The following is a 24,065-nucleotide window of genomic DNA, read 5'->3' as shown; positions in this document are numbered from 1 at the left end:
GTGCTGAGTCAAGCCACAAGGCAAAAATGAATCCATGACCTTGACCGGGAGCTGTGTAGATGTTGCAGCCTTCAAGCTGACACTCCTTGTTACTCTGCTTGCTTCAACCTTTAGCGTCTTTAATGTCATGGAAAGGCCAAAACAGACTGAGACAGTTCAGCCACATCAGAATCAGAATACCTTTATTCATTACAGGGGAAATGTCCATTGTTACAGTGAAACTGAATTGCAAAAAATTGCTAAATATGAATTAAGAGGCATGCATACAGTATTAAAGATAACAATAGAAATTACACAAACCACAATTTACAAAAATAATCATCCAGGTGGACAATTAAAATAACCAGTAATGGTGTCTTTTGAGAAAATAAGTGTAGCATAATATGTGGTGTGACAGCAGCCAGGTAACAGTAATGAAACCAAGTATATAAGCACAGTTATTACAGATGCATTGCAGCATTTTAATTGTCTCACCACGAGATAGCGTCCAGTTTAAAATCATTATTATAAAGTTGTGTATATATATATATATATATATATATATATATATATATATATATATTGCACATAAGTGATATTGCAAAACAGATATGTTATAGTTTTGTATGATGGTTAAGTTAAAGGCAATTGTTGCAGTGCATGGATGATGATGCATTGATTTTTTTATACGATATGAAATGCACACATTAAACGGTGCAATAATTATAAAACCTGTAATGCCCCTTTTCCCAGTTTCACTATACTGTGTGACAGTCAGTGTTTAACTAAACAAAGGTGACTTTATTGCCCTTTTCCCACCAAAGCGGTTCCAGGGTTAGTTTAGAGCTAGTGCCCGATAAGCACTGGTTCTTGCTGTTTTCACCGCAACTGTTGGTCAGAAACCATAACCAAATATGTCACGCTTACATTGGAGGGGGGCGTTTAACCTGAGCAATAACAGTTCATGGTGAGTTCAGCAAATAAAAGTTGTAAGGCTTCAGTAGCGCTGAGCAAAGGGACTAGAACGAGACCACACACTTATAAACACACACTTTATAAAGTCAGGCAACACTAACCAGGCTCAGTGTGGTTCTGTTTATTTTACCTTACTTTAATCACCATCCATTCACTGTTATTAATCATTGTGAAGAGCAGGCAGACGTTCTCCTGTTGTTTTGTATTATTGCAGCTATGGGATGGAATCAATAGATTGTCACAGACTGTCACAAAGAATCATAATGGAAAATACACCGGTAAAATAAGCCTGTAGCAAATGGCTTATGCCACAATATGATAGCAACAAGTAGTCAACATAGTCAGATTAACTTTGGTTGCTATGATAAAATCACCCATTGTATACCAGAGAAAAACAGTGTCAATTCATGCAACGTAAACGGTGATGTCATGGCGCAGCACCAGTCGGGCTCTGGGAACCAGAAGAGCACAAGCACGGAGCTATAACTGGAACTGGTTTGGTGGGAAACACATTGCATTTGGTCTACATCATTTCTCCTGTCACTGGGCAGCAGGTTCCAGACGTCCACTTGGTCCTCAGTGACTCGCTGCAGAAGATAAACAGTGAAAAGAAATATATTGTGAGAAAAAGTTTAAAAGCAGTCTGTGTTATGTAAACTTTAGTGAAGGTCAAAAAGCACACAGAGCAGCAAGGCAGTAGATCTTACAATAGTTTTTCAGACTCAACCGGTAACAATGAGCTCGTAGGCATTCACGGTCTGTACAGAAAGTGTTTGTATTTCAACATCTACAGTCTCCTTGAGAATGAATGTAAAAGTAAAAGTAATCATACAGTCATGTATGTATGTTATAAGTATCAGTCTTAAAAAGAAGTCCCAAAGAGTACTCAATACTACAGAGATATAACCTTGTTTGCAAAAAAACACATTTATCCTCTAAAGTACAAGTCATTTTGAAATAAAGGTACATCATGGGATCCTCAGACAGTAGGGAACCATGTCACCGCGTAGTTTAATGTCTCTATATCCCGAGCACAGAGCCATCCTCCTCATACCGCTGTGTCTAAAAGCACTGCAAAGTTTCGGTTGCCAAAAGTCATTGCTATTATTAGTCACAGTAAGCCACTTTTTCCCCCACCCCCCTTGCTTGTAGAGGCTTGATTTTGTCAACAAGAAAATATAACCACCTAATTAGAAGTGTGCACCTTTCTGCCTTAGGGTGACACTTTTATAAAGCTAGACTGTAAAAAAACATTATCGAGCAGCAAAAATGTGTTTATTAAAGCACAAGGGAGGTGTGTGTGTGTGTGTGTGTGTGTGTGTGTGTGTGTGTGTGTGTGTGTGTGTGTGTGTGTGTGTGTGTGTGTGTGTGTGTGTGTGTGTGTGTGTGTGTGTGCGTGCGTGCGTGTGTGTGTGTGTGTGGATGGGGGGGTTCAGCTCTTTTAAAACAGCTGTAGTGTCAGTGTGTGTGTGTGAATGTGTGTGTGTGTGTGTGTGTGTGTGTGTGTGTGTGTGTGTGTGTGTGTGTGCGTGTGCGTGCATGAGCGTGCATGTGTGTGTGTGTGTGCATGTGTGTGTGAAGATGAATAAACAAACAAGCTCACTCCACTGCCATTAATAATTACTGAGCTGCTCCCTGCCCTCCGCATTATGAAGACGTTGGAAGTGAAGTGCTTTCTTCATATTGTGCGTTAAGGCCGTATATTGCTTTGACTTGTGGGAATTAGTGAGTCTATTGCCTGCAGATATCTCTGATGTTGCCCTGGGTGACCACATCAAGTTGTTTACACCGATTTGTCGCTGTATGATATACGACTTCAAATCCGTTTCACGTCCACACACACACTCTCATATGGGGGCGAAGGACAGAATGAGACACTTGCCGAATGGAATGTGTTTTTTTTATTTCTGGGGGGAGTGCGGTCAGGAAGCCATTGCTAAGGGGGGTGATGAGGAGGACTTTGCGGGCATCAATCTCTTTATTAGAAAGTAATGGTCACCTTCTCTTGGGGATGTCTAACACATAAGGGCCACTTAGCTATTGATTACTTTGGGCCATCGTGATTAAGATCTTGGCAAATGGCGGCTCTCGGTCAATGTTTGAATGAGGGGTGGAGCGCAGCATCCAGGCGTCTTCTGACTCAGGGCCAATTGAAAAGCTTCTCCCAGTCCACAGGCAGCCGTCTCCACAGCCACTCCACCGCAGTGGCTCTCCCACAGCTGCTATCACCACTGTTTGTTCACTCTTAATTATTGTTTTCCTCCAAGAGCCCAAACCCCGAGTCAAGGGCTTCCTGTCCGCACATCTGCAAGTGCTCCAGAACAATTACTCAGACATGCAATCACTTGCAGACAATGGGGAAATCTAGCAAAAACACATTCACATGGTATTTTTTTCTCTTCTCACCATGCTCTCTTGAGATCCAATTATACTGAGCTTAATTCTACACAGGGAGAAATGTGTGTGATTAATGGGTGAACGATTTACCACACATTTTAAGTCATTCTCAGCGTTCCCCCACATACAGTAGGTGGAGGTGTCCAGCTGACTTCCTGTCGCTGCTCCCTTCAGTCTGCGAGGTGATATTTCATTAATGACTAAAACCTCATTACCCCAGCTTCCCTTGTGGACAAAAGAGAGTCTTAAAGATGGAGGATGACCATCTGGAAGTCATGGAGAGGGATCACAGTGCAGAGCGGCAGAGATAAACGTTTAACTGGCTGTCCAGAACATCGGCATGATCCATTTCATGCACATGTGGCCCGTGGCTCCTGAGTTAAGTGTAAATGACACTGGGGGAGACTGCAGCTGATCACAGCCCCACTGTTGGAGGGCGCTTTATGCTTTATTGAGTTTGTTCCTGTCATTTTCTCAGCGCCAGCAGCACAGGGGTTTTCTTTCAAGCTCCTCTAACAACTTCTTCCACTTTGCATATGTTTGGTTGTCATGGCCACTGATGGGCAATATCAGCTATGGGCTATTCAGCTAAAGATTTCCATTTTGATATGGTGTTTGAAAAGATTGCAAAACACCTGTCACATAAAAAGAGTCGCTATATCTGTGGAAAATGTGTTATGCATTATAAAACCATCTCTGGTGGGTGAGCATGACGTGGGAAGGATTTAGATATTTAAAAAAGCTTCCTGCTGTCTGAAGGCTTATTAAACCAGCAATATCAACTAAATATAATAATGACGAATAATGACGCCATGATGAGGTCTTTAATCAAATTGACAATGTATTTCACTCCTTCGTTTACGAGCGAAGGGACGGAGCAATCCGAACGACGAGGCTCTAGCTCGGGTCAGTCACACAGTCACTGTCATTAGCCCCTTTCCCACCAAACCAGTTCCAGTTCTAGCTCCGTGCTAGCGCTCTTGTGGTTCCAAACCGGCTCTTCTTTTTAGCCCCGGTTCTGTTTTCACCGCCCAGAGCCCGACAGGTGCTGCGTCAGGACTTCACTGTCTAGGTCGCAGATTTTCTCCCCAAAGCCAGTTATGCCAACACAACAACAACAACAATGGGGCACTGTTTCGGGTCGATGCTCGTGTTGCTTTTAATCATACGAAGTCAGATGAATTAAATAACTACTTCTCCAATGTTCTTACTTCTCTCCAGAGCTCCGTGGCTCATTGTTAATTAATGTGGTGCAGCAGCATTTACCGCCCGCTGCAGTGCTGCTAGCTAGCAGGACTAGTCCACCGGCGTTTAGTCTCCAGTTAACTCAGCGCAGCGGCAGCTGGAAAGTATTCACTGTCTGACTGTCACACAAGCAGCTGATGCATACCCACCATCCCCATCCTGAATGTGTTTCAGTCTGAACTGACGCTGTTTGGCATCACAAAGCTGTTATGAAAGTTTCTCTGGTATAAAATGGGTGATGTTAGCATAGCAACTGAAGCTAATCTGACTATCTTGACTACTTGCTATCATATTGTGGCTTAAGCCGTTTATAAGTGTAAGAAATAATAATCAATTAGATGAGGAGCTTCACTTCATTTTCTTCTACTATTCCTGGACTTTGAATAAAAGAAAATGTCCTACATAAGTATAAGGCATATTTTACCGGCATATTTTTCATTATGATTTTACTTGTGATAGCAACCTGTGTAGCCCATGTATTAATTCCATATCATAGCTGCTATAATGCAAAACAGGAAAACGTATGCCTGCTCTTCACAATAATCATTAACAGTGAACGGATGGTCATTAGAGTAAGGTAATGCTTGTTACAACTTGTATTTGACGCACTCGCCATAAACTGACGGGCATATTTGTGACTGTGTGACTGACCTGAGATTGCTCCGTCCTTTCGCTCCAACCCCCCTCCCTCCCCCACATCTACAAGTGAAATGACTGGCAAAAGTCAAGGCCACAGATTCATGGATTTATACTGCCACAGAGCAGATTCGTGAAGTTGTAATGACTGATGTGAGAGGTTGTAATAACCAAGCTGCAGTTGTAATGGAAAATATATTGAAAAAATATATATTTTTCTGCAAGTGAAAATTTCATCACTTAGTTCATTTTTTTTCTACAAGCTACAAAACGTTTTAGTTTTTTTTCAAATTGTGTTCACAGATACGTGGATATTGTATACAAGTGTAAATGTATGGACACGAGCTCAGATTTTTGTTCTGCAAGTTCTTACATTGCACATACAGCTGCTCGCATCAGGTTTTACAAGCTCTTGCATTTTGCACCATATCTACCGTCATACAGGTTTTAGCTCTGTTTACAACCTTTGGCTAAGCTACCACTTAGATAGTGTTCTTTTTTTGATATTGGAAAAAGTCCACAGTGATTTGAAGCATGTGAAAAGACATATTTACTGTTTAACATTTTACTTAAACTCAAGCTGTCCCTAATCCTAACTTGAAACCACTTTCGATATGAACTCAGCATGACTCAATGCAGTGCAAGGACACAGAAAATGTTACACTTTGTCGTGTGTTTCTGACGGTTGAGTCCTTGACTTGCAGTTTACAGTGCTTCAGCTGCTAATATCTGCCCATCAAGCTGTTGTATTATTCACACAATACAAATGAGACATTACCCTTGATGATGGTAACCAAATAATATGTAGGCCTACAGTGAATTTTAATCAACAAACAAAATGTATCAATTAGGTGAAATTCAGCCATCCCACAGCTATCAGAAATGTGAGCCAGCTCCATTTTAGCCTCAGGTCTGTTCTACATAAAGCTAGCATTTTGAGGATTGCATTGTTAGGAGCACCTGTGCGTGCCTGCAGTGTATGTACAGTACAGATGAAAGCAGCTGGTGTGGTCAGTCTGAATGAGTCTCATGCCCTTCTCACACAGCAGTGGCGGTTTTAGACCAATTTATTGGGGGGGCAAGGCTGGGGCCAGTTATTTTACGAGAGGGGCATAATAACGGCTGGTTAAAAAAGACAAAACAGTAAAAAGTAATTGCGTAAAGTAAACACAAAATACAGTAACTTGGTATTTATTTCAGTAACTTTAAGTTCTTTGTAACAGTATTTATTTATTTTCATTTATAGTACTTGTTTTAGTAACTAAGTTACAATTGTATTTAATCACATAAACAGTTTTTGCTACAATACTGAATATAAGTTTCAGTTCAATCTCTGCTGTACATCAGGGTCTCAGAGCAATATCCTGTGGTTTTAGATGATTTTTATTCTCTCAACGTCTAGTCTTGAATCTTACTTGAAGTTAAAAGGGAACAGCCTCTGGTCGGAGCTGACTGGGTTGTTGTTTCCTAAGACTAGAAAGCTGTGTTACCTTAGTTCTGCCTATCTCACCATCACTATATCCAATAAATCCTTCTTTTTCAGGGGGTCCACAGGGGGGTCCAAGGTCAGTGTTACGGGAGCATTGGCCCCTGTTGCACCCCCCACCCCCTGTCTCACAGGTTTCTGTTAATGACTGTGTGACGTCACACTGAATCAATCACTTGTACAGTGGGGCAAAAAAGTATTTAGTCAGCCACCAATTGTGCAAGTTCTCCCATTTAAAAAAATGAGAGAGGCCTGTACTTTTTATCATAGGTATACCTCAACTATGAGAGACAAAATGAGGGAAACAATCCAGGAAATCACATTGTAGGATTTTTAAAGAATTTATTTTCAAATGATTGTGGAAAATAAGTATTTGGTCAATAACAAAAGTTCATCTCAATACTTTGTTATATACCCTTTGTTGGCAATGACAGAGGTCAAACGTTTTCTGTAAGTCTTCACAAGGTTTTCACACACTGTTGCTGGTATTTTGGCCCATTCCTCCATGCAGATCTCCTCTAAAGCAGTGATGTTTTTGGGCTGTCGCTGGGCAACACGGACTTTCAACTCCCTCCAAAGATTTTCTATGGGGTTGAGATCTGGAGACTGGCTAGGCCACTCCAGGACCTTGAAATGCTTCTTACGAAGCCACTCCTTCGTTGCCCTGGCGGTGTGTTTGGGATCATTGTCATGCTGAAAGACCCAGCCATGCTTCATCTTCAGTGCCCTTGCTGATGGAAGGAGGTTTTCACTCAAAATCTCACGATACATGGCCCCATTCACTCTTTCCTTTACACGGATCAGTCGTCCTGGTCCCTTTGCAGAAAAACAGCCCCAAAGCATGATGTTTCCACCCCCATGCTTCACAGTAGGTATGGTGTTCTTTGGATGCAACTCTGCATTCTTTCTCCTCCAAACACGACGAGTTGAGTTTTTACCAAAAAGTTCTATTTTGGTTTCATCTGACCATATGACATTCTCCCAATCCTCTTCTGGATCATCCAAATGCCCTCTAGCAAACTTCAGACGGGCCTGGACATGTACTGGCTTAAGCAGGGAGACACGTCTGGAACTGCAGGATTTAAGTCCCTGGCGGCGTAGTGTGTTACTGATGGTAGCCTCTGTTACTTTGGTCCCAGCTCTCTGCAGGTCATTCACTAGGTCCCCCCGTGTGGTTCTGGCATTTTTGCTCACCGTTCTTGTGATCATTTTGACCCCACAGGGTGAGATCTTGCGTGGAGCCCCAGATCGAGGGAGATTAGCAGTGGTCTTGTATGTCTTCCATTTTCTAATAATTGCTCCCACAGTTGATTTCTTCACACCAAGCTGCTTACCTATTGCAGATTCAGTTTTCCCAGCCTGGTGCAGGTCTACAATTTAGTCTCTGGTCTCCTTTGACAGCTCTTTGGTCTTGGCCATAGTGGAGTTTGGAGTATGACTGTTTGAGGTTGTGGACAGGTGTCTTTTATACTGATAACGACTTCAAAAAGGTGCCATTAATACAGGTAACGAGTGGAGGACAGAGGAGCCTCTTAAAGAAGAAGTTACAGGTCTGTGAGAGCCAGAAATCTTGCTTGTTTGTAGGTGACCAAATACTTATTTTACCGAGGAATTGACCAATTAATTCATTAAAAATCCTACAATGTGATTTCCTGGATTTTTTTTTCTCATTCTGTCTCTCATAGTTGAGGTATACCTATGATAAAAATTACAGGCCTCTCTCATCTTTTTAAATGGGAGAACTTGCACAATTGGTGGCTGACTAAATACTTTTTTGCCCCACTGTATCTACCAACAGTTTGATTCACATGTGTGGAAGCTTGCCTAACAGTGGTCATTACCCTGATCACGCTGATTTGCTTCACACACTGAACATCAGTGACTTTCCTCTTTCAGGGTTTTGGTCTCTCTATCATTCACTCCAATTAACAACAGATTAAAGGTCCTTTGTTGCCTTCAGGTTTACCTGGAATCCTGTGTTTCATAAAGACTTCAAATGTGCTTCAGCCAGAGAATGTCAGATTACAGTGAGGCGGGAGAGTGTGCTGAGTAAATGTGTTTTTACAGGGCTGCCCGGCTTCACACTGGGTCATGCAGGAAGCTGCCCACTCTGCTCAGCGGAGGCTAAGCATTCAGTGACATCCTGACAGATCTGAAGCAGGAGGGTCACTTACTGCCCCCCCCCCCCAACCAGCCTCTCCCTGTGCTCCAGTCAAACCAGCCAATTAGGTATGCATGATTACATTAGTTTAGCTCAACATCATCATCATCCACTAGATGGGGTCTTGGTTTCACTCTTATTGTCTCCTTGTGCTTTTTGTTTGCCTCACAGTGACTCTCTCATTACTCTCAGACACTCTTCACATCTCTATTCATAATCATCTTTAAGATCTTATGTCCTGTGCTAAATATTGTTAAATATTGCTAATTGTCCTTGCCAATCATAGGTAGGCAGTGTTAGGCAAGTTACTTCCAAAATGTAATACAGTACATATGACTTATTACTGTCTTTTTAAAGTAATAAGTTACATTACATTATTACTGTCTCTGAACTGTAATTACACTACTTTTGTGTTACTTTGAGTTACTTTCACCAAAATAACCTCTAAAGTATGGCTTTAAATGCTAAAATGTAGTTTATTGCAGCTCATTAATTAAAGCTATCTATGGCAGTATGCTGAAATTAAACTCATGCTCCGTTTAAGTGGGCTGAATAATATGTGATACCGGTAACATCACGTCTCTGTGTGTTATTAATAACATGTTAGTGGATCCTCTGCACGGCCCTGTGACCTGCTGTATATGAACGAGTCTCTATGGCAGCGTTAGCTCACCTTGTCATTGGTGTGTTAACGGGGATTTGGCTGACAAGCTTTCTAAATTCCACAGAGGACAGAGGCTGCATATCTTCAACACTCTGCCACAAGTCTCTGAACTTCTCTGGGCTCAAGCAGCAGACCAGAGAAAGTTACCTTCTGTTGCTTTGGCCTGCGCGCACTCCTGTCTTTTTCTTTCTCTTCTTTTCTCCGAGCCTGCAGCTCTCAATCGCAAATCTAAAATCCACTTTTTCATGTCTTTGTACATAACATAGTATGTGTCCCCTCTGTGTTAAGAAATTCTGAAAGTTTCAGGAAAAAAGATCCTCTCTCTGTTCCATCTCTATAAAAACTGAAAATCAGCTGATCAGATGGCCACTTTTTGATGTTACCATGTTCGTTTGGGTTGTGAAACCTTTAACCAATAACCAACCGAGGTACAACCGTCCCAACTTATCACCTCAATCTCCTCCTAGAGCACCATTGTGTTTTTTTTAAACCAATCACTTCTCAGAGAGGCGTGGCGTGCAGCAGCTCATTAGCATTTAAAGCTACAGATACAGAATCAGCAATTTAGGAACAGGGCTGAAACAGAGGGGTGTATGGGATGCTACAATGATCTGTTTGGTGTTTCAGCCAATCAGAGACATGTTTTGTATATATCTGAGACCTGGAATATATTGTTGGAAAATAGTATGGGGACCTTTAAAGGCTTAGAAGAAAATCCCACTAGTAAACAGCTGCCTATTTACCCAGTGGCAACCTCTTGGAAATTTGGAAGTGCCTTAAACACACATTCTTCTAATGGCTTGGTACCTGCTTCTGTGTCTACATCAGTACAGTAAGTGATGGTCCTATTTGTTATTGAAATAGACGAAAAAGCATCATAGACTTTAGTGCGAGGTTATTGTGGGATTGACAGGAGGCTTCCACTGTGTCTTCATCCCTGACCTTTAATCCTTTCAGAAAGCGCTTTCATATCATGAGAGATGTTAAGCAAATAAGGAAGGAAGTAAACAAAACGACATAAAATATACAGTCCAAAGCCCTATTCATAACTTCTCTGTAATGTGGGGTCACGTTTGTTTTTCTTGTAATTTCTTTTCTTGAGGAGGTTTTTAGGTGTAAATCAGGGAAGTCATCTCGCTACAAAGCATCTATTGCATTAGCAAGAGGTCTTTGTGAATATTACGTAAACACAACTTAGAAAACATAATATAAAGGTAAATAGAAATATGAAATGGTTCTTTTTAATAATAGAAGATGTTATGCATAGAGTTGACATACTATCTGGGGGACTTAAAAACATAAAGAGATAGATATTTCTAAATCACTGAAACACACAGAGAACACTGGCATATCTGAAGTCCAATATTTACTCTGCAGCTCTGTTTGTTTCTCCATAAAACAATAAGAAATACATGTTTGGCTGTTCACTGCTAGATACTCTCCACTGTTCACCTGCTGGTGGATAAGCTGTTGCTGAATGGATTTCTGCTTTGTGGCACCTTAGGTAGCAGCAGGTCTATATCTCCCTTCTGGAGGGGAATAAGGGGTTTCCAGATCTCAGTTAAGGGTTAATCACTTTACACTGGGTGCTATCCATTGTTTACATATACATATGGATTTGTGCAGCTTTAGTATTACCAAATAGAAGGTTTATGATAAGGTAAAGAAAATTGGTTGTTTACATACATTTGCAGTCCTCCTTTCAAATGAGACATTTATTTTTACTGTTTCTGTCCTTAGGAAATTACCAAAAAGGAAAAGAAAACACGATAAATAAGATTGTTGAAGTGATCTCTAATTATGTTAAGGTGACAGACAATTCTAAAGGACTGACTTGGCATGGGTTGATACAAATGTTGACAGGGAGAGATGACTGAAGGTGTTCAGATGGAGAACAATACATATCACCTAAGTAGGCTGTGCCTCACTCATTTATTTCCTTGACGATTTCATTCAGGTGAGATGCAGAGGGTGCAGAGCGGTGGCATTTATAGGATGTGCGGAGGTGGAACCTTCATTATAAGTTGCAGCGCTCCAAACAAGTCAGGTGACGTGAGTGTATGGCTTCCCGGGAATGTGTCGCCTGGAGGCTCGTTGTTCCTGATGGTGACATCTCATTCTGTCCCTCTCCGGCTCTGGACTATAAAACAGCTTTGATGCTGTCAGGTCTGAAGCATATCCACTTGCTCTAGCCTCATAACGTAATGCTTAGAGCTGGCAGGGAGGAATGTGAAGCACTAAAGTAGAAGAAGAACATGAAGAAGATGAAGAACATGAAGAACAAGAAGAAGAAGGAGGAGGAGGAGGAGGAGGAGGAGGAGGAGGAGGAGGAGGAGGAGAAGAAGAAGAAGAAGGAGGTGGAGGAGGAGGAGGAGGAGGAACCTTTATGATATGACATAGTCTAATAAACTGAATCATGATGAAATGTGTTCAACTTTTCAGCCTGCAGTTGAGAGAACACATTTTAGTATTTTATAAAAGTTTTTAAATCAGAGAGGCCTTTAATTACACCCAGTAATGACTGCATGTTGTCACAGTCAGATTAATAATGGATTTTGACATTTATTGGCCAAGCAGAGCTTCTTGAGGCTTTTCAGGCACCGTCGCAAATGACTAACTTGCACCTTGGGAGTCAAACAAATTAAAATGTATTATCATTCCCACCGAGTGGAGCCCTCAACCAGAAGATTAGGAATCATAAAGTACATTATTTTAGGGTGTATCAACAGTCAAATATTTTAAAAAAGGTAGAGCATTTGAAAGGGCATGTTCACCAATAACATGTTTTTTGATTGCAGCTGTTGTGATTCACATTTGTATGACTTCATTGCCTGCGCTCTACAGTGGGACAAACTGAGGTAAAAGTGCTGAGAGGCAAATGTTGGGTACTGAAAGGCACTGGGGACTGCTGGAAATAAACGAGTGAAAGCACTAGCTGTTGTGAGCACAGGGCTGAATAATTGCATGCTGACTTTTCTCAGCAGCGTTGTCGTATGTCATGTCTTTAATGGGAACAGGCAGAGGACAGTGCTCTGAGGCTGCTGACAGACAGAGAACCTACAACAATTAGGCTAAACAAATCGAGCATGAATTATTAGAGAGGCAGTATTTCCACCCTTCCACACTTATATCACTTTACTATCAGTCAACAATACAAACAGGTGATTGCATTTCAAGGTTCTAATTTTCATTTTGAATTTATATAGAATTTATCATGTGGAGCGATTATGACAAAGAGAGTCATTAGGGAACATTAAATACATGATTCTACTAACACCTCTGGTCACTGTCCAATTTGGCATACCTATTATTCAGTATATACTCGTTGGTAACAATGCTAAGAAATGAGTTTAATGATAAATGAAATACAAGAAAGATATGTTTGTGTCAAGAAAGTTGGCTCTCTCCAGAAAGTGTGCCAATGCTTTAGTGACAATGACAATGAACAAAGAGCAACTGTGATTGTGTGCTGGTATTGACAGAGCCTCGGACTAATGACTGCTTCAATTCACTTTTCTTTAAGTAATTAACACATGAACTAATGTTTAGTATAATAAGTTATTTATCAGTGTGTGCTCATCTAGCATGCATAACTCACATTATACTGCTAAGAATACACAATATTACTTTTTCTAAGAACGTCAAAATAAAAGCATTTTAGTTATTTTTAGACCAAACACTGAGTCATGCGTTCAGGAAACTTGTTTAAACATGACTCAACTTCTTTGGAAGAATTAACAATGTCAACAAATGCCTTTTCCCTCAACAGGCATATTGATTTGTCATAGTAAGAGACACAGGTGGTAGAATTAACATAAATGATGCTTCTGTCCTATTCAAGTCCTCCAGCATGAACAATACCCGGACTGAAACTGAAGCCGCTCAATGAAATGCATCCATCTTTTAATTTCTAATTTGCACCTTTACTTTTCAAACACACCTGCCAAAGAATATCCATGAAAAAAAGCTTTTCTTTATATGAAGACTGGTGATGGGCTTTTAAAGAGCAAACATTAAAAGAAGACATGTAGCACTAAGCAGCTGCACTGTGGCCACTCCGAGCGTGAGCAGGATGCTAGGTGCTAACACGTATTAAGTACAGGAAGTCAGGAAACTTACTCAGTAAAGTCAGCTTTGTTTTGTATAGTCCCTGATACATCAAACAAGCTCCAGCAGATATGTATGTCATATTTGATATTTGCATACAGGGGCCTGTCCAACACCTTTCCACACGTGTGTTCATACAGTCATGTTGTTCTGTCGGTGCATGGACAACTCAAACGTGCATACTTGGCATGTAATGATAGTTAGTATATCAGGAAAAACAGTCCATATTATTACAGTATAAAGTATTTCTGAAGATTATCAAACATGTTGGAAAATTACGACTACTTATAATATGATGAATCTGACATATATAGAATTTTCCTTTGAATAAAATATGATTTTCCTTTAAGTGGCTATGACATGAGCACATGCTAAAACCTATCGGCATGAAAGGCCTGGCCCTCCACCAGCGAGGTGTTGGCTGGCAGCGCAGCAGCAAACTGAAGCTCTGCTGGGTCGCACAGCTTCCATCCTGTCATTGTGGAGCAGGATCTGTCTCATGTAGGTCATGAAGGCATCAGCATTACATACGAGTTAAAAGATTCTATGCTTTAGAGAAGTATGTGTTAATATCAGCCATAAGGATTATTTCAACTATGATTAACCATGTGAAACGTATCCTCATGGAACAGCTTGTATGATTTCCATGAAAATGTTCCAAAGATTCAAAGGCTTTTTTATGCTGTGTACATATTGTAATGAAAAACTTAAGTCCCAGGCTCTTCCAACAGTGCAACATAATACGTTTATAGAGGACATAAAACAATATACAAATGTAAAAAAAGTGTAGACGAGTAGAATAAAATAGTCCAGATTATGTATTATTAAGCCTAATGTTTTTGCTTTTTCCTACAAATGTCCAGTAATACACACACACGCTACAGCATTTTCAAAATGTATTTCTTCTAAGAAGGTTGGTTGGTTAGGTTTAGGATACAAAATACTCAGTTAGGTTAAGTAAAAGATGTGGTTTTGGTTAAAATGACTGTAAAATACTTGGTACAGGTAGAATAACTATGAGGTTATGTTTAGGAAAGATTTTGATTTGGCTGATTTAATGACAGTGCCTATATAATATTGTCATAATCTCATATTGTCAGAGTCTTAAGAAGGCATTGAGACATTTTTCAATTGCAAGATATATATCCTACTGCAGACTTGCATCTACTTGGAGGTCGAAAGAGTGTGTTTTTCTTTGAGGTCACCAAAAGTAACTGTTCCTCTCAGACCAAGCAAGGCTACAGCAATTACTTTAATTTGTTCAGCAAGGATGTGCACTACTACTTCAACTTTTCATTCGTACAAGAACAAATACGTGACTTATTGTTGTTGATGGCATGCAAGTTGCATATTAGCTATAACAATCTTAAGTAAAGCTGCAAGAATCTGCTGCTGACTCAGTTCTTCAACAAATATCTTATAATCAGGTCAAATCATGTGTTAAACAAAAATGCTAATTGCTGTTTTCAGCATTTCAATGTTTGCTAGTTTTCTCTGTATTTGTCAATTATGGACATGCTTAACTATTGTCTATCCTTTTGTATGGATTGATAATAGATGCAGGGCATCAAGGCCATTTTATGTCTTCATTGGTCTACTGATATGTTCATGATATGAAACAATGGTCAGCAACAGCAGGGGTATGAATAGTACGAATATATTTGAAATACGAGATAAAATATCTTTAGGTATAGCAGAAACAGGCTTTTAACCATCCAATTAAACTCTGTAAAGCACTTTTTTTCCTTCATGAGGTTGTATGGGTTTATTTATTGCATGTGTGATTTTATTGTGCTCTCCCCACTTCCCCACCTGTCCGTCTGTGACGTAGCAGACGCAAAGCGCTCCTCACAGAGCACCGACAGAACTGCTGACAGGCTGACACCTCTCCTCTCTTCTGAATATGACTAGCGTATTTTTGATGTTGCAGGCGTATTCAGGCTGCAGTTCCTAAATGCGAATCACTGTGTGCGTGTTGTCTATGACTTCATAACATTTAAAATCACAGGCAGCCGCGCGGGACCGCAGAAAAAAGGGGATTATTATTTCTTATAATAACACGCACACATAGTAAAGAGTGTGTGTTTGGCAGTTCAGTGATAGGGTTTCTCCTCCCGGCACACCGCGGGAACCTGCCCAGCACACCGGGATTAGGACTAATGAACCGGATTGAGTAATCTGCCGGAGCGCGCGCGGTGCGCACAGACTCGTCTCGCTGAGGGATTTTATTTTACACCTTTTGACTGGAGACGATGTCTGTCCGGGGATACTTTTTCGATCTTTCCAAACGCACATTTCTTCTTTCTCTGAGGATGTTGCTTCTTGTGCCTGCAGGGTTGCCGGTCCACAGCCAAGGGGACTCTCAGTCCGACAACAAAGTGATGGACAACATCACGGTCCGGCAGGGAGAGACTGTCTTCCTCAGGTGAGTCCATATTTCTCCTGTCAAAGCTATTTGTGTGTCCAGTTAGATACCAAACGATAATAATTGAGTAATAAAGTGGGAATTTTTACTTCCATCACAGCAGCTCCACTGCAACATCAAACAAGGACCAATATTAAGACTCAAAACTAAAAAACATTGAACATCACATGAGTGAGAGAAACATGCTCAAAGAGCCTCTATCTGTATTAGACCTGGGATCAAGCTCTGTATGTAATGCTGGGATTGACTGGTCCACAGAGGAGTGCTTCAGTCTGACTCTATTAAATGGTTGGACCCTGTATATATTAGATGGTAACAATTTCTATTCGCTGTTCAGAACATGGAGGGGGTCAGAGATGATGTTGTTGGACAGCCTCACTAGGATGTTATGATTCATGGAGTTTCAAGTAGGGTTAAGCTACAATCTTTGAGCAGATTTTCAGCTGCTGGAGATGTTTTGATTTTAAAGCAGTACACAGACACTTTTACCATGTAGTATTGCAGTAGTCATAAGACTAATGCAGGACAAAAGAGAGAAAAAAAGTGTTCAACATTTTAACATTTCTAGTTTTGTATAAAATCATAGTGCTCCAAAAAAAATGAAATACCCCTCATTTGTGTTTCTCTGTAACAGAATTTGTTTCAGTATTAAAATTGTATCAAATGACATTTTGAAAAACAAAATGGTATTCCAGCTAACTTTGGCTACACACAGTACAATGCTACCTAAAGTTGTATTATTATTATAAACCATTATTTTGGAGCCCCCCCCCCCCCCCCCCCCACCCGAACTGCCCATGGTGTTCAGAGACACACATGGCTGAAGTGGTGTCTGTTTTACCATGTTCCCGCCGTTTTAAAGGGGGGATTGACGAGGATTAGTCTCTGGAAAACACTCCATTCAGAAGCGATACTCTGTTAATCTGTAGCAGCTGTTAACGAGAGACTTTAATTGTTGTGTGACGGTTCAGAACTGAAGTGTTTGTGGAGGTGAGGAAGAGCAGACACCGTGTGTGTGTGTGTGTGTGTGTGTGTGTGTGTGTGTGTGTGTGTGAGAGAGGACTGAGAGAGGATGTTGCAGATGAAAACACAAATATAAAACTCAGAGAGAAGACACTGCGGCGGACAGATGGATGGACTTCACTTCCTCAGGATGGGAGATTGTCTCGGTGACCTTTCCCCTTCTCTGCCCCCCCACAGGCTTACTGGACATAGAAGGATTTGTGTTGCTTTCAAGTGCGGTCGGGAATGTGCAGTGTAATACCAGCTATAATCACAATGGCCAAAGGCAGGGATTTTCTTTGATACCAGAGTTGGCAGGACGTGATGTGTGGGAGGAATGGGAGCGGTGCAGACAGCTGATGGTTAAAGTGTGCAGTTCTGCTTTTACATTGTACTGATGAACAGAATGAGATTAAAGGAATTTACGTGAAAGTCTGTTTGAGGCTGTCTATGCCATGACTGACATTTTCTCCAGGCTTCATGTCAGAATAAAACCTGCCGAAATACCCACAAATGCTAAAGTTTTCACAGCTCTGCGTCAAAAATAATATGAATATAAATGCAATTAAAAAAATACTCCAGTAAAACTCCTTCAGTTGTTATTGACAAGTTAACCACATTGACAACATGCATACAATCTCTAAGATAGCTGTTGGACCTTGAAAGCGGGCATGTGGCTAGCGATTTAATCCCTTACAAGACATTATGATACATTAAAATTAACTTTTGGCTACATGCTGTAACTGCTTCAAAAATGTCTAACCAATTAGTCTTGATATTTTAACATGTATCTAATAAATGCACATTGCAATTGCTTTGTCACATGGATTCATTAACTGATTAACGGGTGTCCAGGAACCCCCATAGTCCTTAGTGTCGCAGGTCATCAGTAAGGGGGGTAGGAGTCATCAGTAAGGAGTGAATGAGACAGGAGCGGTGGGATTCTTAAGGCTCCAACAACATCACAGCAAAACCAACTCAACTCAGATAGTGTGCTGATCTATTTTATTTTATATGCAAGATGTTAAAGAGTTCCGTCATACTGTTTCAGTTTAAACAATCTGAAGGGCTTACTGCGACACACTCCTGGTTGAATTAACAAATAAATAAATAGGAAATCTGAATCTGACCTGCTCTTATACATTCAAATGCTTTTCAGATTTTGCATCAACATGACAGTATGCCTGGGCAGCAGTGTTGTGCCAGTTCACAGCTTTTCTGAACTAGTTCAAGTTCAGTTCATACATGCTCAAAGTGAACAGTTCACGTTCAAAGTTCACAATTTTAATTCTGAACTAGTTCAAAGTTCAGTTCATTTCACTTTTTTCGTGAGATATTCAAATAAATACTTTTTTTCACACTACGAGCTAGAAATCACTATACGTTCTTTGAAACTGTTCATTGTAGACATTTGCTCATAACACTGCTATTGTGGGTTTCTTAACAGGTGCTGAAACTTGTAGCAATACAGACAAGATAGACCAGTTCTATACTTAGTGCAATGAAATCTACTAGCATTCAATTAAATAAAGAATATATAATATGAAATATGAATATATTATTTGATATATATGATATACCTATGTGTGTGTATGAAATGAGCAAAACTCTTGAATTGCATTCACACTGGATGGACGTTTTAATTCAATGTGCCGTTTCAAATTCGAGAAGGACGTTGTCGATGTCCTAACTTGTTTTTGCTGCGCAGGTGGACACATCTTACACAGGAAGGAAAGATTTTTGCCGTCGGGGTCTTGGTTTGCAAGAGTGTAAAATTGTTTTAAATGTTCGTGAGGAGAATCGGAGTCCGTCTCCGTGCCATCACTTCCACTAGCCATCTTGTTTTGTTTGTTTTTTTTAAATCGCAGCGCTTTCTCTCACTCTCGTCATTGGTCTCTGTATCTCTCTCTCTCGAGCCTCCAGCCCTCCGCGCTCTCGGCGTTGCTATGCCTAAGCCGCTCTGCTGCAATTCATCATGGGTAACGTCGTGCGGAACCCAGTACGTTTCAACTATTCAACTCAACTATTCTCAGGCGGACACTACGTTGCCCGCAATGCATTGCGCATACAGTGCCAAAACTATTTCTGCGTTAATACATGATTTAAGCGGCACCTACAGGAGGGAGGAACTTTCTCTCTCGTTGCGTTTCAAAAGAGAAAACAGATGTCACTCAGTTTTCAATGGAAAACAAATGCCAACGTTCATTTACAGTGATGTCTGCCGTTCATGACACATAATGTGAACTAATTCACGTTCAAGTTCTTTATTGAAAAATGTGTTGCGTTCAGTTCAGCGTTCACGAAAAAATGAGCGTGTTCAATGAACGCGTTCTTTTGAACTCGTTCACGCACAACACTGCTGGGCAGGATACTGAACCCCAATAGCTCCTGTTAGTATGACCAATGTTGTGTGAGTGTGTGTGTATGTTAAACTGTTATCCACCTGTATGGTCGTCTCTGCCACCAATAATGACTGTGAATGGATGAAAGATGCATTGTGAGTGATCCCAAAGAGTAGAAAAATAACTGTATGAATTGGTCCTTTTAAATGTATTTATACGTTTTAATTTATTGCTAGTAACCACATTTTAGCTTCCAAGCACACTGGGAAACATGGGAGTATGCTCTTGTTATAGTTGACACTTATGGTTGACTTTCAGCCTCAACTGCTGTCTTCATTCAGGACAAGGGAACGCGGACTGCCATGTCCGTAATCATTCTTGAGGTTATAGCAGTCACACAAATCACAACACAGTTTTCTTACCCTCTTGAAATGAGCATGCAGTGGCATAACCATGGAAGGGGTCGTGACAATGCATAAGAAGTGCAGTTGCTGAGTAAGAACTGTAGGATGCTTGATGGCTGAACTGTCTTTATTTTGAGTATTTCTGACTTTCTGAATTGATAATCGTACAGGTAACGTTTGCTTGGCTTTTTGACAGCAGAGAATAATACACTTTTTAAGCGGTAACACCATTGGCATTTTCAACAGGATTGACTAGTTGAAAATGTTAAAGTTTGATGAATTACACTCACAGACTTGTTTTCCTCTTTTTCTTGGATTTTTCCATATGCTTCTGAGTGGGTAGTGGGGTTAAAAAAAGCAAAAGAAGACAGTTAAACTTCAACAGCACATTTGAAGCACCTTGGATGACATGTCTAAAGCTACTAGCATCATACGGGTGAAACAGGTCATCCTCCATAAACTAGATGAGCCAATATAATTTTTTTAATGGGTTTATAGTCTCTGGGAAATGTATTACATTACTCGACAAACCCCCCCTCCCCCTGGCTATGTTCAGTGCTAACAAGCTCCATTTGACATTTTGGACACATGCCCTAACCGAGGGTGGTAACACATTTTGAATAAAATAAAGTCAGAGCTGCCGTTCTGCCATGTGGGTTGTTTTCAGGGCTGTGGCTTAATTTGTGGAGACAATGAATAAAAAACGCAAGTTATCAGTTTATCTTAATATGATCTGAGCTCTAACTCCCCCGTTGATCCGCCAATAAAACCTCCTGAGGAGAGAATACAGCAAACTACAGCAGCACAGCATGTATGGTACGCAGAAACCATTTATACCATAATGAAAGTTGTAAAAAATATATACACTGAAAACATGAAAATGTTCACTTTAAATGTATAATGTCAAGAAATAATTGTATGTGGTTAATGGTTTAAACTAACCTAACATAGTCATTGGACTGTGTCGACATAATACATTTAATCAAAATCAACCTTTCAGTTTTTTCAGTGTATCCTGTATAAGACATGTTGATGAAGAGAAGAAGACTCAGCATTTAAATGGTTTTACCCAGATCTTGATAAGGGATGTGTTCCTGTCTGATCCATTGCTTTACAAGAATCACATCACCCCTGCAAAGGCAAATTATGAACAGTTTTAGCTAGTGACAGCAAATCTCCATTTATAGAAAATGGTGTACTTTAAATCACCATGCTTTACATAGAACACACTATAACCGGCCTGGATGAGAACCACATTAATATCCCAAGGCTCTGCCCACTCAGAGGGATTCCAACAGAGCCTGCTGCCTCCTGAGACAGCTAATGAATGTCACCGCGGCGCTGAGTAAGGCACTCATCTACCTGCACACACCCGCTGCTCTCTACACATAAGGTTCACGTTCAACCCCTGCTCTACTCGTTGCCTGATGAAGACATGCAGGATCCAGGTTAAAGTGCTCAGGAATGAGAACCTTTTATTTCCCTTGATATTTAGTTTGCATGTTGAAATGTTTGACACATGTATGAATGAGTTGCTTCTACCTTTTGCGACATTAATGTTGTGATGGAACGACTCTTTTATGTCAGTGAACATTTTCCTATCCAGTCCCAGTTGGAGTTAAAGCTGTACTCTTTTTAAAGGGGCTCTAATTTTATCCTCATATGCCATGGGCCAAAACTGTAAAGCCGAAAATTTGATTTCATACAGGGAAGCGAACGATTCTTTCTCTAATTCCATTTTCTTTCACCTTGCCATCCATCAGCCCAGCAATTTCACTTGGTGTCTTCAGAATGACTGTCCTATCGGAAGGGCTTTCCTTACTAGCCATTTTTCGTTCCCAGAACGTTCTAGTTACGTAAGCCTTTGGTCCCAGTTTGGTTCCCTGAACGTTACTTTTGGTTTAGGTTTTGGTTGCCACTTGGTTGCAGCGGCAAACTTTTTTTACGTTCTCTAAACGTTAGCTGTTGGTTACATGTTTGGTTCCCCTAATGTTCTCCTAACGTGCCCCAACCTTGTTGGTTTACATGTTGGTTCCCTCAGCGTTCCCCTAACGTTCCTTTAACCTTGTCGGGTACACGTTGGTTCCCTCAGCGTTCCCCTAACGTTCCTTTAACCTTGTCGGGTACACGTTGGTTCTCTCAGCGTTCCCCTAACGTTCCTTTAACCTTGTCGGTTACATGTTGGTCCTTCAGCGTTCCCCTAACGTTCCTTTAACCTTGTAGGGTACACGTTGGTTCCCTCAGTGTTCCCCTAACGATCCTTTAACCTTGTCGGGTACACGTTGGTTCCCTCAGCGTTCCCCTAACTTTCCTTTAACCTTGTCGGGTACACGTTGGTTCCCTCAGCGTTCCCCTAACGTTCCTTTAACCTTGTCGGGTACACGTTGGTTCTCTCAGCGTTCCCCTAACGTTCCTTTAACCTTGTCAGTTACATGTTGGTCCTTCAGCGTTCCCCTAACGTTCCTTTAACCTTGTCGGTTACATGTTGGTCCTTCAGCGTTCCCCTAACGTTCCTTTAACCTTGTCGGGTACACGTTGGTTCCCTCAGCGTTCCCCTAACGTTCCTTTAACCTTGTCGGTTACATGTTGGTCCCTCAGCGTTCCCCTAACGTTCCTTTAACCTTGTCGGTTACATGTTGGTCCCTCAGCGTTCCCCTAACGATCCTTTAACCTTGTCGGATACATGTTGGTCCCTCAGCGTTCCCCTAACGTTCCTTTAACCGTGTTGGATACATGTTGGTTCTCTCAGCATTCACCTAACGTTCCTTTAACCTTGTTGGATACATGTTGATTCCCTCAGTGTTCCCCTAACGTTCCTTTAACCTTGTCGGGTACACGTTGGTTCCCTCAGTGTTCCCCTAACGATCCTTTAACCTTGTCGGGTACACGTTGGTTCCTCAGCGTTCCCCTAACGTTCCTTTAACCTTGTCGGTTACACGTTGGTCCCTCAGCGTTCCCCTAACGTTCCTTTAACCTTGTCGGATACATGTTGGTCCCTCAGCGTTCCCCTAACGTTCCTTTAACCTTGTCGGATACATGTTGGTCCCTCAGCGTTCCCCTAACGTTCCTTTAACCTTGTCGGTTACATGTTGGTCCCTCAGCGTTCCCCTAACGTTCCTTTAACCTTGTCGGTTACATGTTGGTGCCCTCAGCGTTCCCCTAACGTTCCTTTAACCTTGTTGGATACATGTTGGTTCCCTCAGCGTTCCCCTAACGTTCCTTTAACCTTGTCGGTTACATGTTGGTTCCCTCAGCGTTCCCCTAACGTTCCTTTAACCTTGTCGGATACATGTTGGTTCCCTCAGCGTTCCCCTAACGTTCCTTTAACCTTGTCGGATACATGTTGGTTCCCTCAGCGTTCCCCTAACGTTCCTTTAACCTTGTCGGATACATGTTGGTTCCCTCAGCGTTCCCCTAACGTTCCTTTAACCTTGTTGGATACATGTTGGTTCCCTCAGCGTTCCCCTAACGTTCCTTTAACCTTGTCGGTTACATGTTGGTTCCCTCAGCGTTCCCCTAACGTTCCTTTAACCTTGTCGGATACATGTTGGTCCATCAGCGTTCCCCTAACGTTCCTTTAACCTTGTCGGATACATGTTGGTCCATCAGCGTTCCCCTAACGTTCCTTTAACCTTGTCGGTTACATGTTGGTTCCCTGAGCATTCCCCTAACGTTGTAATGTGTGTAGCATGTTATTTTTTGGTTAGGTTTTGGTTGCATATGACAACTTTTTACTTGAGAATATTGTCAGTGATGAATGAACAGGCAAATTTGGCAGGACTTGAAAGTTTAATAGAAAATATAATAAAATACAAGTTTAATACAAAATGTAAATGCAAAATAAAATAAAGGTAACAAAATAGAAAAAATATAACAACATAAGCCAATAATAAAATAAATATAAAAAACAATAAAAGTAAAATCCAAAAGGTGCAGAATTGGTGCAGAACTTCTTGACTGCCGGTCCGGCATCTTCAGTCTTGCTGAGCAGCTGGCCTAAAAAGAATAAGAAACAAAAGTTCAAACACAAGAAGAATGGACATAAGTTCACAAAAAACACCCTACTACCAACCCAGACATTTCTGATCACCACAACAGATTCAAAGATTTCCAGTTTATTTAATTATTTTGAACTTTCACCAACTGAGAAAATGGAGACTGAAGTTTAATTTACCGTCTGTGTGGAGCAAACTTGAGCACGTGCCCAATGCACTCCTCGACTTCGGCTTCGATCTGGCCAGG

General features: G+C 41.1%; 1 protein-coding gene across 4 annotated transcripts in view; it reads left to right on the top strand.

The window, feature by feature from the left end:
• ntm (neurotrimin) overlaps positions 1 to 24,065 on the top strand; it is a 422,694-nt gene that overhangs the window by 286,006 nt on the left and 112,623 nt on the right. For 3 of the 4 annotated variants that reach the window (XM_063895885.1, XM_063895883.1, XM_063895882.1), the window contains exon 1: positions 15,839 to 16,075. In XM_063895885.1, coding sequence (XP_063751955.1) covers positions 15,903 to 16,075 — 173 coding nt within the window. In that variant the 5' untranslated portion in view covers positions 15,839 to 15,902. Of the gene's footprint in view, positions 1 to 15,838; positions 16,076 to 24,065 lie in introns of those variants that run through there. The other variant, XM_063895884.1, reaches the window with a different exon arrangement.

This window comes from Eleginops maclovinus, chromosome 11, assembly GCF_036324505.1.
Source record: "Eleginops maclovinus isolate JMC-PN-2008 ecotype Puerto Natales chromosome 11, JC_Emac_rtc_rv5, whole genome shotgun sequence".
NCBI classification, from domain to species: Eukaryota; Metazoa; Chordata; class Actinopteri; order Perciformes; family Eleginopidae; genus Eleginops; species Eleginops maclovinus.
This window is presented reverse-complemented; position numbering and strand designations above follow the sequence as displayed.